At 41.2% G+C, this 16,984-nt stretch overlaps 3 protein-coding genes across 5 annotated transcripts; 1 reads left to right on the forward strand and 2 right to left on the reverse strand.

Annotated features, from left to right (window-relative positions):
* Positions 1-152: 152 nt before the first annotated feature.
* Positions 153-6,305, reverse strand: LOC125775149 (uncharacterized). Its single transcript, XM_049445668.1, has 2 exons — positions 6,217-6,305; positions 153-5,704 (listed from the first exon to the last, which is right to left on the reverse strand). The coding sequence occupies exon 2, from the start codon at positions 5,558-5,560 to the stop codon at positions 284-286; it is 5,277 nt and encodes a 1,758-aa protein (XP_049301625.1). The 5' UTR covers positions 5,561-5,704; positions 6,217-6,305; the 3' UTR covers positions 153-283.
* Positions 6,306-13,387: 7,082 nt separating this feature from the next.
* Positions 13,388-14,561, forward strand: LOC125764024 (S-formylglutathione hydrolase). Of its 2 annotated transcripts, none has more exons than XM_049427794.1 (2): positions 13,388-13,551; positions 13,620-14,561. In XM_049427794.1, exon 2 carries the CDS (start codon positions 13,622-13,624, stop codon positions 14,471-14,473), a length of 852 nt encoding a protein of 283 aa, XP_049283751.1. In that variant the 5' UTR covers positions 13,388-13,551; positions 13,620-13,621; the 3' UTR covers positions 14,474-14,561. The 2 variants fall into 2 exon arrangements, with proteins under 2 accessions (XP_049283751.1, XP_049283750.1); XM_049427793.1 differs by having other exon boundaries at positions 13,388-13,547.
* Positions 14,533-16,118, reverse strand: LOC125764023 (presenilins-associated rhomboid-like protein, mitochondrial). Of its 2 annotated transcripts, none has more exons than XM_049427792.1 (5): positions 15,903-16,118; positions 15,608-15,821; positions 15,246-15,543; positions 14,860-15,182; positions 14,533-14,792 (listed from the first exon to the last, which is right to left on the reverse strand). In XM_049427792.1, exons 1-5 carry the CDS (start codon positions 15,950-15,952, stop codon positions 14,601-14,603), a joined length of 1,077 nt encoding a protein of 358 aa, XP_049283749.1. In that variant the 5' UTR covers positions 15,953-16,118; the 3' UTR covers positions 14,533-14,600. The 2 variants fall into 2 exon arrangements, with proteins under 2 accessions (XP_049283749.1, XP_049283748.1); XM_049427791.1 differs by having other exon boundaries at positions 15,608-15,827.
* Between the last annotated feature and the right edge of the window lie 866 nt (positions 16,119-16,984).

Genomic DNA, 16,984 nt, shown 5'->3' on the forward strand with positions numbered 1-16,984 from the left:
ACCACCACCACCACCACTTCTCAGCCGGGTTGTAAACAGTTTCCACAACAACCACTGTAGTATAGAACACTGGTTTCTCAAAAAATGTAAGTTTCTAAAGAAGGATTGAAACCGCGTGTTCTTCGAATCTTTTCATGTAACACTGTACTCTCTTTTTATTCTCATTAACCCTTGAGCCCGTTGGCTCTTAACCGTCACACGTTCTAGGAAGTGTTAGCGTTTATAACTATGGATCGAGAGTTCACTCAACATATTCCCCGCGTTGAAATAATAATTTCAATTTTTACGAAATAGGTAATAAACAAATTCCTGAAATAGCTCGTTTATACTCTCCTCGATTTGTTCTCACGGTAACTACTCTGGTAACTCTATCTTGCCCAGGATGTATTTGCACGATTCTACCTAGAGGCCATTGGAATGGTGGGCAGTTCTGTTCTCTAACCAAGACTAATGCTCCTTCGTTGATTTGAATCTCATCGTTCCATTTCGATCTATTTTGAAGTTCTGGTAGATATTCTGATGACCACTGTTTCCAAAATTGCTGTAACATAGTTTGTACTAACTGCCATCTAGATAATGTTGATACTTTCAAATTTAAGAACGAAGGTTCTGATAACGACCGTATTTCTCTCCCAATTAAAAAATGCGCTGGAGTGATAGCTGACAAATCATTAGGATCATCTGAACAAGGTACTAAAGGTCTCGAATTAAATACTGCTTCAATCTGGGTCAGAGTGGTATACAGCTCTTCGTAAGACAGTTGATGTCCACCGACAACTCGAATCAAGTGATGCTTCACTTGCTTAACACCTGCCTCCCAGATTCCACCGAAATGGGGACTTCTCGGAGGAATGAATGACCACTGGATGCCATGGCTGTTACATTCATTGATGATCGTCTGTGCGTTAGCTTCATTGGAAAACATATTCGCCAAGTCTTCCAGCTCGTTCCTGGCTCCGATAAAGTTTGTGGCGTTATCTGAAAATATTCTACCAGGTAATCCTCTTCGGCTGATGAATCGACGAAGCGCCGCTAAGAAAGCATCTGTAGATAGATCAGACACAAGTTCGATATGGATTGCACGAGTACTCATGCACACAAACAAGCATACATAAGCCTTTGTGATCAACGGTTTCCTTCCAGATGTGTATGATTTCACCCCAAATGGTCCAGCAAAATCAATTCCAGTGTGATGAAAGGTTGGTGCAGGTTGTACCCGATATGATGGCAAATCACCCATCAATTGTGCAGTACTGACTGGATTCGCTCTGAAACACGTTACACACTTAGCTATCACCTTACGAATTGTTGATTTCACTCTCAGTGGCCAGTAACGCTGTCTTATCACTGCTAAAAGTCCTCTTTGTCCGAGATGCAAATTGGTGTTATGTAAATGTCTCACAAGCATTTCGACCACAGGATGATGTGCTGGTAGCAACATTTGATGACGACTATCATACGGAATACACGCTCTTTTAATTCTGCCACCGACTCTTATTATGCCATCAACAGAATCAACAAATGGTTTTAAACTGGCTAGTTTATGGTTTGATGAAACTTCATCTACGGCCTTGAAAATGTCACTAAATGATTCTTGTTGAATGCAACGTATTATCAATTTCAAACCATCATCTAAGTCTTTCACTGATAGTTGTCCTTTCGCAATCACAGCCCTTCTAGATATAATGAATTTTGCAAAACGCGCTACGTAGCTCATTACTCGCACCAACTTATTAAAGTCACTAATTGAAGAAAAATCTAATTTCACACCTCTCGTCGCAGTTAACGTTGTTCCAATCGTCAATTCTGGAATGTCCACTTCTTCATATGACACAACAGGCATTCCTTCTTCGCTACTGTCCTTTAAGAAGTCTGGCCCGCTCCACCACAAGTTATTTTGCAAAAGACGTTTTGGTATTTCACCTCGAGAAATTATATCTGCTGGATTCTCCTTTGTGGATATATAGCGCCATACATATCCGTGGGTTAAAGTTTGTATTTCACGAACTCGGTTTGCTACATACATTTGTAATTGTTCGGGTGAACGGCGTATCCAGCATTCTACAATCTGTGAATCAGTCCATAAACATACACGGTTAAGTTGACAATCTATTGCGTTCACTACCTTATCTGTGAGTCTAGCTAAAAGAAGCGCTGCAAGTAATTCTGCACGCGGAGTAGTAATCGCTTTTTTCTTTCCCGACTTGCTTGGTAGGATACGCGATTTGCTGCATATAAGCTTAACTGTTACACACCCGGTTTCATTAATGCAACGACTATACATGCATGCACCATATGCGTCATCAGACGCGTCTGAAAATCCGTGAAACTCCACAATTTTAGCGTCTGACGTGAAAATCCACCTGGATATTTGTAACTGATTGAGGCACGCAAGTTCACCTTTGAAAAGTTTCCATTTTTCACTAATCCTTTCTGGCACTGTGTCGTCCCAACCACCCTGTAGTTCACTGACCTCTCTCAAGATTATTTTTGCACACGTGATGACTGGACCGACCAGTCCGAGCAAATCGTACAGTTTGGCCACCTCACTCACTAGCTTCCGCCGAGTATTCGCTTCTCCTTTACTTGGACACACCGAAAACGAATACCAATCATGAATAGGATTCCAAATTACACCAAGCGTTTTTACTGTTACTGAAATGGTCTTGTCACTCACGTCTAATTCGCAACCTCGATCCCTTTCTGGAATGTTTTTTAACACTTCACTGTTGTTTGAACACCACTTATGCGCACCAAAGCAAGCCCTTTCTAAAATCTTCTGGATGTCTGCTTGCAATTTACAGGCTTCGTTCAAATCATTTGCACCCGCTATGATGTCATCGACGTAAGTATTGTGTTGAAGAACATGTGCTGCTTGTGGAAATTCATCTTTATGATCCATCGCGGTTTGCATTAACGCCACAGTTGCAAGGAATGGTGAAGACGTCAAACCATAAGTCACCGTTTGCAACTCGTACACGTCGATTGGATCTTCTGATGAAAAACGCCATACGATCCTCTGAAATTGTGTGTCTGATGATGCAACTCGGATTTGGCGGTACATTTTTGGAATATCAGCAGTGATGGCATATCTATAGCTCCTGGAGTCTAACAATATTGAAAACAGTTCACGTTGTACCGTTGGACCCTTTCTTAAAATAGTGTTGAGGGCTATACCATTCGATGTTGGAGCTGATCCATCAAAAACTACTCTTAGTTTGGTGGTTGTGCTTGATGGTTTCACGACAGAATGATGTGGTATATAATAAGATTCCTTTCCACTATCTTCTTCTGACTGCGTAATTTTTTTCATATGACCTAATTGAAGGTATTCGCGCATGAATGTGGAATATAGATCTTGCAGTTCAGGTTGGTTCGCTAGGCGTCTCTCTAATGCACTTAGCCGCTTCGTGGCCATCTCTTTCGAATCGCCTAACTTTTCTCGATTGGGCTTGAATGGAAGACGTACCGAAAATCTACCATCGTTGTCTCGCCAATGAGTACTATAAAAATGAGCAATAGTATCATCGTCGTCTCTTTGAGGAACATCTGCATCGCATGCTTCTATCTTGTAAAATTGTGATAGCACATCGGCTAGCGTATCTTCATTTGTTTGACAGAATGTCTGTGCAATGACTTGGACACCAGTACTGATAATTCCTCCTGCTGTCCATCCCAGCGTTGTTTTGGTTAGAATTGGAAGATTGTCTCCCATCTTCAACTGGTTTGGTTCTATCAGGTGCCAAAACCATTCCGAACCAATCAATAAATCTACCTTTCCTCTTATGTTGAACGTCGGATCCGCTAACTCGATATTCTCTGGAATGTGCCAATTGGCGACATCAAATGAGGTTTGTGGTAAATCTGTCGAAATCTTTGGCGTGATCAGTACGCTGACATCAAACTCATAATTCCCAATGCATGATGCTACTGTCACGTTCATCGCCTGGTTAATTTTAACCTGCGTTCCGTTGAAACCACTTACAACAAAATCGACATTTTTTCTCTGTTGACTCATGAGATCAGCTAAACGCGTAGTCATGAAATTCATCTGTGATCCAGAATCTAAGAGCGCTCGGCATAGATACGAGTTACCGTTTTTGTCGCATATCTTAACTATTGCAGTCGATAATAGCACTTGATTCATAGCGGTATCAGCTGATTTGGAAGCATGCAGTGTCGCTTTCTCTTGAACATTTCCATTAGTGTAGTTGGATTCGTTACGAGGTTTCATTTCTATATGAGTTCGTTGTTGTGTCTCAGCTGTCGGTGTTAGTATTGGATCAGTAACAGATTTGTGCAAAAGTGAATGGTGTCTTTTCCGACATGACCGGCAATTGTACATCGATTTACAGTCAGACAAACGATGTCCTTTGAGTAAACAATTGAAGCACAGTCCTAACGATTTTACCATCTTAATCCGTTCTGATACGTTCATTGATCCAAACTTAACACAATTAGAAACGGTGTGTGCTTCCTGACAAATATCGCATCGTCTGGCTACACTGTTGTTCACGTTAGTAACAAGAGCTACTCCTTTAGATCTCGGTGATTCTTTCTCTAGTCGGGATTTCGTAGAGTCCTTTGCCATTAACAAAGCTGAACTTTGATCGTCGATGAATTTCAAAAATTTTGCTAGCGTTAATTCATCCTCCTTGCACTCAGCTCGCTTTTGGCACCACAGTTGTTTCGTTTCCGAATCTAATTTGTTCACTAGTATATGTATCAGCCAAATATCTCGACTGTCTTGTTGCAATGCACCCAATGCGCGTATCACCTCATCCGAAACATCATGTAACAGCCGTAAGCCGTCTGCAGATGGTTTGGTCATTGGTGTCTGGTTCAAGAAACGATCGATGTGTTTAGCAGCAGCTTCCAGTGGTTTGTCATATCGTTGTTTCAGCTTCTCTAAAGCAGGCTCGTAATTTCCATCTTCAATCTTAAGGTGTGATATCAATGCAGCAGCTTCACCTGATAAATTCGTCTTGAGAAAGTATAGCTTCTGGCTATCTTGTAACGATCCATTTCGATGAATCGCACTGTCGAAAAGATCATGAAATGAAGCCCACTTCAGTATATCTCCGTCAAACGTCGGAAGGTTCATTCGAGGCAGCTTTAGGTCAATCCGTGGAATACTGTTGCCGATAGTAGTCGATTCTGCGTGTGGATGAAATGTGCTGGAAACCACGCGTAAGAACTCAGCTTGCTGCTCAGCCAATAATTGAATGGCGTCCGCGCCATTTTGTACGCCGTCAGGTGAACCATGCGGTGGCGCGCTAAAACGATTATCTATGGTTAGTAAAGCCGTTTTTATGTTCACAATCGTCTCTTCAAATTTCGCTTGGTGCGAAATTATATCGCTGCGATCATCTTCCGTAGAACACTTTTCTATTATCTGCTCCTGCAGCTGCTCATATCGCTTCCAGAGTTCATCCACCCTTTGTAGGTTCACGCTCACTTTCACTGCGTCGTACTCGGTCGCTATTAACACTTGTGTTGCTTCTTTTATCTGCTGCACCCGTTCGTCTAACAACACTCGTTTTAATAATAACGTCTGCATGGTTACCGTTATCCGGTTCGAAGGACCAAATGTAGTATAGAACACTGGTTTCTCAAAAAATGTAAGTTTCTAAAGAAGGATTGAAACCGCGTGTTCTTCGAATCTTTTCATGTAACACTGTACTCTCTTTTTATTCTCATTAACCTTCAAGTAGGCAACCGGATACCCGGGTATTTTTTTCAACTTTGAACTGCAATAACTTTTGATTCATTGCTTGTATTGACCTGAAATTTTCAGTATCCTCCCAACTTTTTATTTCCGAATTTTGGTACAAAAATTGTAATTTTAAACAAACAGTAAGTATTTTATTTCGATTTATTTTAAACTTTACCACGTAAGTTGGCAACCAGCATACCCGGGTATTCCATACATTTTGTATGGAGAATGACGTTTCTCTTCTTCTTCTTTACGGATTTAGAATTTCAAATGGATCGTTAGTATTATCGTATCTAAAGAAATATAATAAATGATAATATTTAATTATCATTATATTATTATTATTATATTATATTATAGTATAGTATAGTATATAGTATATAATTTATATAATATAATTAAAAAAACCATTAATTGTATGCGTCAAAACGTATGGAATACCCGGGTATGCCGGTTGCCAACTTACGTGGGTAAATTTGGTTGCCAACTCTACGGTTAACCCTTGAGCCCGTTGGCTCTTAACCGTCACACGTTCTAGGAAGTGTTAGCGTTTATAACTATGGATCGAGAGTTCACTCAACAACCACTGATGACCCGGCTAGTTCCGGGTGTTAATTTTCATCAATATCAAGCACTTTATCGCTTGTCCACCTATCCACCAATGCACCATACGAATGTTGTGTGATAAATTAGTAAGCAATTATGTTTTATTGGAAAGCATGAGACTTCAAGAAATGGATTCTTAACTTACAAGAAATAACTTTAAAAAAAATCTCCAACTCCAACACAGTGTGGTCGAATACTTTAAGGGGAGTTGCAGATATAAGAAAAGCTTCATTAAAATTCCACTCACATTACCCGGTCCCCCCCATTTTGTATTTGGGGTATAAAAACGCACACAAACTTTACGAAATCGAACCCACAAAACTTATTACCCCTTTTGCAATGCAATGTCTGAATGTCCGAATATCGTATCCTTTCCCTTCCTTCGTCTTACGGTGCGTGCTTTAAACACCACAGCTGGAGCTGATAACGAGTTAGACACCGTAAAGCGTACCCTATTCTCTCTCTCTCTCTCTCTCTCTCTCACACTCTCTCTCTCTCTCTCTACTGTTAAACCAAACAAAACAAACGTTTCGATTTTGGGCAGCATGAAATAAAGAATTCGCCGCCTGTTGCAAAAGCTGTTCTCTCATCAAGCACCCAGAAACGGGCGCGTAATCGTCATAAAAAGCACAAAAACATTGCGGTTTCCAGCGGTACCAAAACGAGGTTGTATTTTTTTTTTATTGTTGTTTGAAAACCTACCACAAATGGAATTTTTTACTGGATTTTGTAACGGTTTCAACGAATTGTTTTTTTTTGTTTTTTTTTGTGAGTTTTTAAAACGGATGACTAGGTTAGCGAACCTTACACCATGTTTACAACACGTGTTTTTGTAACGCGTGTTCTTGTTTCTAGGTTACCATGGAAACACCATTCAAGATGGACACTGGTGGTGTTGTAGCAGAGATGTAACAAGTTTTTTTTTGTTGTTTCTTTTATTTTTTGTAGCAGTCGTTCGGTTGGGGGAGGGGGTGGGGGTTTGGGTGGATACACGTAAAAACGAATCAAGCGTAAATCGTCTGCCACGTCTGAAGCCAGATGAATGTTTTAAGCGTTTTGTGCTGTTGTGTTGCGGATTGCATACCTCCGCTCCGTTCAGGATATGCAAGGGTAAAAAGGCAACGAGATAAAAGCACTCGTAAAACAAAAACCCACCCCCCGTAAAGGTTATATAAATACACAACACATCCAACCACCCACACACACACATACATAGAGGCAGAGAGGATGGTTCATTTTTCACGTTACAGAGCAAACCATCCTGTACCTGTGTTACGGTGTACCAACACTACTAAACACGGTACATCCTTCTCATTCCTTTGCTTGAAGCCAGATCGTGCCAGATCAGATTACTTGCCTTGGAGCACTGCAACTCACCACAACCGACGGTTCCCTCCCTTAAGGGTACAACACGCAATTCCTGTTCCCCCGTTCCATCCAATCGTCGAACGTGACTCCCCCGACATCGATTAAACGGTGAATCTCCCACCGGTGAATTTTGCTCGCAAAGCCCAAACCCCAGAACCATACGGTACCTCTAAGGAAATGGCATCAACATAAAAAAAACCTCCAAAAAAAACTAAAAAAAACAGAAATCAACCATCCAAGCGTAACGTGAGCAACAGAACGCAACACACCAACAAAAAAAAAGTGTATCCCTTCATTCCCTTCGTTCACTTCATTAGTTTCTTTTGTTTTAGTGTTTCACTATTTTCCCGATGGCACACAAAACACAGCATGCAAATACCACCGGCATTCGGGTCGTCAGCATGGGAGTCAAAGTACTCATAAAAGCATTAGCGTAATGGTGAAAATTATGCACACTTTCTTCCCAGCAGTACAGTCCAGCTTCCTTGTCTGAAGGATGTCCCATAAACACGGTGATGTGTGACGATATTTAATATGTACGTATACCTCAAAGCTTTAGATCTTAGCATGGTCCCCCGGGGGGTGTGTGAGCAGGTACACATCCTGGGGAGTGCTTTTTTCCCCCCCAAACAAGCGTGCGCTTAAATGTTTTAGCTGCCGTAAGCTGAGTCACACACACACCGGAAAACTGGTTGGATAAAAGCACAAGCTGCAAGTTGCGCTTACGACTCGTGCGTGTGTACGGTGAGCCTTGTTTAATCTGACTAAAGCCAACCGAAAATGTTACGGATAGGAAAGTTTACGGTCTAGTGCACGGTATAAGACACCGCCGACACCGCAACCGTATCGTATCGTTGTAATGAAGCGCAAACGACCTGACATGCCGCACATGGTCCTGTCCTTGGGGTAAGAATCTTACCGCGAAAGTACCGCAGTCAAATGCCATGCAGCAAAAAAAAACAGGTAAATAATATAACTTTTTTCTTCCCACTACCATCACGATGGTGGGTGGTTTACGACAGTGAAGGTTAAACACGGTTGGTAGCACAATTTATTAGAAACCTGATACAGTCACTGACTTTGGGGGGAAGTAGTTTCCCCTGCCGGGATGGGTGGAGTAGTTCGTAATCCGCTTCGGAAAAAGTTTACTATCGTTGTATATATAAAGAAATTCTGGAAGAGTTTGTAAGCTTATAACATACTTAACTCTAGTTAAAATCAATGTAAGTGCTCCAGTTTTCGGCAGGTTAGTGCAGCTGTTTTGCCAAAAACAAAAAAAAACACCTATTATTTGCAATATTTGCGATTGAAAGTGATGTTATTTCGGTTGATAAACTTTCGTAGTATCTTTCTGCATTTTCATTTTCACGATTCTAATGCGTTTTATGTGCAATATTTATGAAAATGTAAACATTGGTTTTGTTCCTATTTTCGGCAGAAATGTTCCTCTTTTCGGCAGGCTGTGTTCCTATTTTCGGCAGCATAAATAAGGGCCGTTAAACGTTTTAAACGGCTGAAATGTTTAGAAATTTGAATTGTAAACAATTTTCTACTCTTATTTTGCTAATTTCGTGGCCGCGAAATGGTTAAAAATGTAATTTTATGCTGCACCTTTCGACAATTTTGCTGTCAGATTTTGAAGTTTTCATGCTTAATCTAGTAGACCACGCTGTCATTGCATACAAAATCAAACAGTTTTGTGCTGTCAAACATTATCTTTCGGCATGTAACCATTTTCGGCAGCCTTAAAAGTGAAAAATAAATTATTTATTGAATTTTATTTTATTTATTTAAATAACATAAATTTTAGAACCATTTTATTTGTCAGAAAAGTGCTTCATTCTTTTTTTTTGTGCATTGGTTTCTTTTTTCCAGTACCTGCCGAGTTATGGACTGACAGCAAATTTTACGAAAATTTGTTAAAACTTTATGAAAATTGCGATATCTCGGTAAATATTTGGCTAAATGCAGCGAAACTTCGTATTTGGAGAATATTTATTGGTATTTACGTTTTAAAATAGTGTTTAGGGCGGCCCGATGGTGCATGTGATAAACGGCGCCAGTCCACACGGCCGGACCGGGTTCAAATCCCATCCGGACCGTCCCCCGTAGCAAGGACTGACTATCCGGCTTCGTGGTAAAATAAGTCTAGTAAGCCAGAAATGGCCGGCGTGACCTGTAAGGTCGTTAAAAGCCAAGAAGAGAGAGAGAGAATAGTGTTTAACAGCATTCTATAACGGATTTGTGTATAATTTAGCTTTTATTACACACCTGCCGAAAATAGTTACACTGCCGAAAACTGGGGCACTTACCCTATGTGTTTTTTTTTTGTTTTCTTGAGCGTTTTTTTTTTCTTCTCAAGAAACGTTACTGAGCAAATGCTCTTTATGCATTGTAAACAATTAATAACACAAAGCAGCCTGCCCCATTTCCATTTAACACTGATTGGTATAATTACACATCCTTCCACCCAAATAAAAAAGCTCCAAAACCTGCTTGGTACAGTAAAATTGTCGTCATATGCTAGACAAAATTCGTTGACGCAAAGGTTTCTCACCCTTTATCCCCCCCAAAAAAAAGGGTGTCCCCGTCCAGCACGCTAATCAGTGGCACATAAATCCGTTGTACACAAATCTACCACCCCCCCGGGGGGTGGTCCATTGCCAACTTCAAATACCATATGCAACACACGAGCTCGCACACACACACACAAATATGACCCTCGCGTCTGTTCGTCTCTCAGAACAGAATTTTCCAAAACAAAAAACCAGGAACCACAATGACGAGCCTTTCCTTCCTTTCTCCCTTTTTTTTTGTTTGGTTTTACAGGGTTTTCCAGCCCAGTTCAAATATATAATGGGAGGTTTCAAATTCGTAAAACGCAAAGTGAAAGAAGCACGACAGTATTCAAGTCTGGAAAGCCAATTCAAAGTAGTAAGATAGCACCTTAAAATCGTAACACCAAATCTCAAATTCAGCAGTTGTTTACCTCTACTGACGTTTTGGCGGTTCTTCGAAACTATGGGATAGAGGTAGCGATAGTTACGTCAAAATATTTGTTGTATATTAATTATGATAACTCTAACAACAAAATATGCATTTTTGTATGCCTATAGTACATCAGTATTTTCCAAAAAATATTAAAATAACAATGACAGTTACAACAGTACAGAATAGGGCAAAACTGAATGGAAATTAATAAATATTTTTAGATTTTTTAATTAAGCACTTGAAATTTATTTTAAAAAAATATGTTGACTTAATAATCGCTACCTCTATCCCATAGTTTCGAAGAACCGCCAAAACGTCAGTAGGGGTAAACAACTGCTGAATTTGAGATTTGGTGTTACGATTTTGAGGTGCTATCTTACTACTTTGAATTGGCTTTCCAGACTTGAATACTGTCGTGCTTCTTTCACTTTGCGTTTTACGAATTTGAAACCTCTCATTATATATTTGAGCTGGGCTGGAAAACCCTGTATCTCTCCCACACGTAACGTCCGCGCGATGGAGTCAATTAAAATGCAAATGAGAAACCGAATAAAATTCCACGCAATCAGCGCAAAACTTCGCTAGCGGGCGAAGAGCCGGGGAAAGCAGCTAGTACTGTGCGAAACAATCCCTTCTGGGGCCAATCCTAATTCATTAAAGAACCAAACGCCGGTGTACACTCGCGCTCGAGTGTGCTTGTATCTCGCGGCGTACCTGCGAATGACCATTCATTAGCGAACGAAATCTAGCATGCTTGGCAATTACTGCTTGTTGCGCATGGGATGAGTACCTACAGCTTTTTTACTTTTTTTTGCTTTGTTTTATTTTTACTGAATAATATATGTGTGTATTCTGCTATGGATAACAAAATTGATAGCTCACCTTACAATTACGTGGCTGGGAAACTAATTTCTAAATTTGCCCAATCACCAACAATTCACGCGAAAGCTTGCTACAAACCATTGCATACTTTGAGGCGCATAAACAATGGTTAAGCGAAAGCATACGTCAAACAGAGCAAAGCGCCTGAAGGTATGCAATTTGAAAGACAATGTTAAACATCGAGCCACTTTAGGTATTTTAAACCTACTGTTATGAATACAAAGCACTAGATCTTTCCACTGCCATGGAAACATGAGTCGACGGGATACTGGTAACTTCCTTAAGCAATCCCACATAGTCTTCCCGTTCACATTATACCAGGAACTGTATGCAGCAATGCACCAGAAGCAATTAACTAACAGTGCGCTTCTAATGACGGCGAATGAAAGAAATTCATTTTCCTTATGGGCGGCTATAAAACAATCACGAGCACTCAATTAATTAGCATCAATTGCAAGAACTGCCAGTAGCTGCCCCGCTCCGTGCTACCATGCAGCACTTGCAACCAAAAAAGGTGGTAAAGCTGGACCGAAGATTGTCAATTCACTTTACCTTTCCGCGTTAGTAGACAATGCTACAGATAGCAGCTCTATGCAAACGATAAAATGGGTTTTTGTTTTAATTGGCAAACGCTTAATGGAAATATCGTTCCCGGCGCTGATTGTCATTTACCCTTGGTCATGTGGAATGGTGGAATGTGGTTGGGGGAGGAAAGCTTAAATGCGACTCACAGTACAAACCAGCGTCTCCAGGTTCAGGCCATCAAGTTTCTTTCTTGTTCTGAGTAAGTGAACTAAACCAAAAATCGATATTTATTGGGAAGTGCGGGAATAAGTGCATTGCTTAATATCGCAAACATCTTTGCGCTACGCTCATCTTAACCTCGAGTGCTGTACTTTCGAACTTTCATTTCTTCTTTATTAGTTCTGCTTTATTGAACCCCCCCGGTACCCCAATCGTTATGACACAATTTGCTTTGGACAACTTTTGCTATCCACATGCAACTCTTTCTTCTCTCTTTATATGCGAATGGATAAATCGTCAAGTGGTTATAGTTCAATTTTTCGCGTTCAATTCTCTGGTCTCTGGTCCCAGTGATTGACCAGTGTACTTGCTCCAGGGGCGAAGGTGGAGAAATATTTATTCAAAAAGTTACCACAAGAATCATCATTCCAACGCGGAGTTGTCAGGAACGCGAAGACGATCGTACACTTGTCGCACTTTTGCACTTAATCTTGAAGAGTTTACTTTCCGAAAAGGGGTACAAGAAGTCTGTTCCCCGTTCGGTAACGGCCAAACGATACGGTCGCATTTCATTTCCAATTGTTCGCTATGTTCACTCGATAAACTCAGTTAAGAAAACTTTGCCACATTGCGTTCGATCCACTGTGAGCGTCGTGTTGGCGACTGCTAGCTGGTACGTATTTTCGGGCTGAAACTCTTTGATTGTAATTTGACAACTTTCTGCTCAAATGGTTACGAATCCGCACACAAAAGAAGAAAAAAAAACAATCACGTGGTAACTCAATTTTACGGACAACTCTGTCGGATGCCATGATAATGGTCAACTTGTTACACTTTCTAGTTTACAGAGTTTCGGTTTTAAGATTACTGTTCACCGCACATATATCGATCATAACTCGCACTCATATGATTTCGAGATAGAAATTCTTATCATTCCTGTTTTCCGCATCTTGGTTTTTAAAAATGCCCAAATTTTGTCTTACTAGGGTTTTTTTTGCATCCCCAAAGCAAACCAACAGCTATTTCAAATTAGGGGTGATTATCAAGTGTCATTTAGAGCCGGCACTTTTGACAGCCTATTACTGACAGCACAGATGTTGTGTTGATAACGAGTTGCATTTTCATTCGCTTTTTGTACACCAATTTTGCATTTACAGTTTTCCTAACTAAGTTTAAAAAATTATTACCCTTCTTCAATCAATTCGTGGCCTTTCAAAGTTAGGGAGCAATTCTTATTCGAGTAAGTATGTAAATGCTCACCAATTCCACATCAATACCGGTTGTGATAATTACTGTTCATTCTCCATCGTAGCCATGACGGTGATATCTCTTATCTCATCTTCCAAATGCTTTGGTGGATTACAAAAGATATACTCGCACCAATCGAAGGAACTGGCGTGCGAAATGAAATTTGCCGTGTTCCTTCCTGCAGCTGCCGATGAACGCCGTCTCCCGGTGCTTTACTGGCTATCGGGACTAACGTGCAACGAAACCAACTTCATCCAGAAAGCCGGTGCGCAACGTTACGCTACCGAAAACAATCTAATCATTGTCTGTCCGGATACATCGCCGCGCAATGTTAACATTCCGGGAGAGGATGATTCGTGGGATTTCGGTTCCGGTGCCGGATTCTATATCGATGCTACGAAGGATCCATGGAGCAAGCACTATCGCATGTTTAGCTACGTTACGCAGGAGCTGATCGATGTGGTTAACAACAACTTCCCAACGGTGGTGAACAAAATGAGTATCGCTGGTCACAGCATGGGTGGACATGGTGCGTTGATTTGTGCACTCAAGAACCCCGGCCTGTACAAATCCGTGTCGGCATTCGCTGCCATTAGCAATCCTACCAAGTGTCCCTGGGGTCAGAAAATTTTCAGTGGGTACATTGGAGCAGAAAAGGAAGAGGAGTGGAAAAATTGGGACGCTACCGAGCTAGTTGCTAGCTACAATGGTCCCCCGTTGGAATTGTACCTGGATCAGGGATCGGAAGACAGCTTCCTGAAGGATGGGCAGCTTAATCCTCAAAATCTGGTCGATGCGTGCCGTGCAGCACAGGTGCCGTGTGTTTTAAACATGCGCGAAGGGTACGATCACAGCTACTTCTACGTTGCTTCCTTCATCGGAGAGCATATCGCTTACCATGCGCGACATCTGCAATAGGAGCGTTTTTGGGGGTGTTTATACACGTGTGTGTTTGCATGCAGTCAAAATCAATCAGATTGATGAAGCAATAAATGTTTGAATTTTATTCTTCTTTTCGTGTATCGCTTGCGTCCAACGGTAAGGGTCATTTCTTCGGCGGTCCTCTCATCTCGTGCCAGTACCCGATAAAGTACTCTCGCAGTGGCCACACATTCTGGCTACCGATATAACACCAAAACAGCCCAAACATTGCTCCGCCCAGATGTGCCGCATGGTCGAAAATTTTCCAACCCAGCAAAACACCCGCTAGATCGATTCCCATAATTACTTTAATGGCCTAAGGTGGAACAAAAGTTGCGTTAAAATTGTTTTAAGACATTATTTACCACACCGCGCATACTTACAGCACCAGCTGAGAATGTGTACATCGGCAGGAACAATATGCTAAGCTGCGTGTCCGGGTACTGGGAGCAAACGTACGCCAGAATGCCCATGATTGCACCGGATGCACCCAGCGAAAGTCCCGGCTGCCGTACTACAGTTTTAAACACATGGCTAGCAAACGAAGCGATCACGCCGGCACTCAGATAAAGGCCCAGGAACTGTTCCCTTCCCAGGGTAGCAACAGCCGCGTGTGAAAAACTGTGCAATACGTACATGTTTGCCAATATGTGAAACAACGAATAATGGCTGAAGGTTGACAGAAACATTGGCCAGCAAACTGCTTCTGCAAAAAGTATGTTAATGTTAGCAGGTTAAAGACCATAAAATACATTCCGGTATTGCTTACTTGCTGCTGGATTAGAGGCGAAATATTTCACCATTGTCGGCGCAATGCTCGGTATCCGCCACAGACCATAAACGATCACGTTTAACGCACAAATCGGGGCAAATATCCGCTCTCCCGGGGACAGTTTGTTCCACCAACCGGTCACATCTTTTCGCCACTGTTCCATCTCCTGACGGTTGTGCTTCATCCGGTCCTTAAACCAATTGACGCTCAATTTACTTCGAAGCGCTTTCATTGCACGCGATCGTATCGTTTCGTACTCCCAGATAGAAACTCCAATGAAACTTCCAGTTGTGAACTGAAAACAGAAGAGCAATCGTTAGAAACATGCCTAACAAGAGCAGTATGTGAAGATGAATTACCGCAGCAGTGAACAGCAATGATCGCCATATTTTCGATGGATCTATGTAACCCGATTCGACAGCAATCCCTTGCACTTCCGTCGGTACAATCGTTTGCCGTGGGGCAAACGATTCCGTTCGAGTGTTTCTCGCATTCCTCGTGTACCGTAGTATCGTTAGCTGCCGATCGCTGCCAACGTTGCTTAGAATTTTCCGTGGATGATGAAATATGGAACTGTACCTGGTAATAGGGCACAGGGACAGAAAAAAGGTCGGTTACTTCAGACTGAAAGCTTTTACTTCGACGGTCTCTTACCGGTATAGGGAAGGAATCTGCTGACAATTTAACACTAAGCGCAGCGCCATATTAATTGCTCGTTCTACGTTCTACTCAATTAACAACACGGAAAACACAGTAACATTTTCCAGTTTTGCGATACTTGCATGTAAATTAAGGCGTTTCGTATTACACAAGTTTTCACTGTTTTTTGTTTTGTTTTCGTAACTGACAGCGTAACAGCTGATTACACCAGCTGTCAAATCGCAACGCACGGGTAACGATGACAGCGGAGCATTATTTTTGATACAAGGGATCGAACTTTGGATTGATAATTTGTACGTTTTCCTTCATTTTGAGCAAACACATCACTTCTATTGGGCCAAAGAAAACATTATTTTCGCACTATCATGCTCATTCTCAGTAACAAACGGGAAACTTTCCGTCACAAACACTCTAACCAAACGGGAAGCAAATTTGCATTCCGCACACCCGTTAGAGTCGATGAAAGCTTCATCGACTTTTTTCTTGGATCAATCAATCTGTCAAGATGAAAACCATAAACAAAATTCAAAATAGCAGTTCGTCGAGAGAAGCAACTGTATGATTTTTTTAACAAAATTAGAGTTTTGAAGTCGCAAATCTCATCACCACTGTTGTATTTCGTGTGAATAATGAGTTACAAAAGAAGTGGACACCTCCTTATTCACTTTTTTATAATCAATTCTCAAGAAAATTGTACTTTCCGTTGCTTTCGGCTGACGGAAAATTTTCTCTCTAACGGTGTTTCCGTTTGGCACAGGTAATGCAAATTTTTTACTTTCCGTTGAACATCAAGTTATCATTGATTTTTGAAACGTCTGAATGTGCCAAACGGAGAGCCAAACGGAAAGTCATAATACCAAAATGACATTTTCGTGACGTTTGAGAAGACGTTTGTTACTGAGAATGAGCATGTATATACTGCGCATTTCATTATTACTGAACATTCCTAACACTAGGAAAGAAAATTGAAAATTGTTTATTTTGATTGTTATATAGTCACCACGAGGGTTCTTTTGGCCCCAATTGCTCTAAAAATTTCATTGTCGTTCGTGATTTGACAGCCACATACTCGATGT

Source organism: Anopheles funestus, chromosome 2RL, assembly GCF_943734845.2.
Source record: "Anopheles funestus chromosome 2RL, idAnoFuneDA-416_04, whole genome shotgun sequence".
NCBI classification, from domain to species: domain Eukaryota; kingdom Metazoa; phylum Arthropoda; class Insecta; order Diptera; family Culicidae; genus Anopheles; species Anopheles funestus.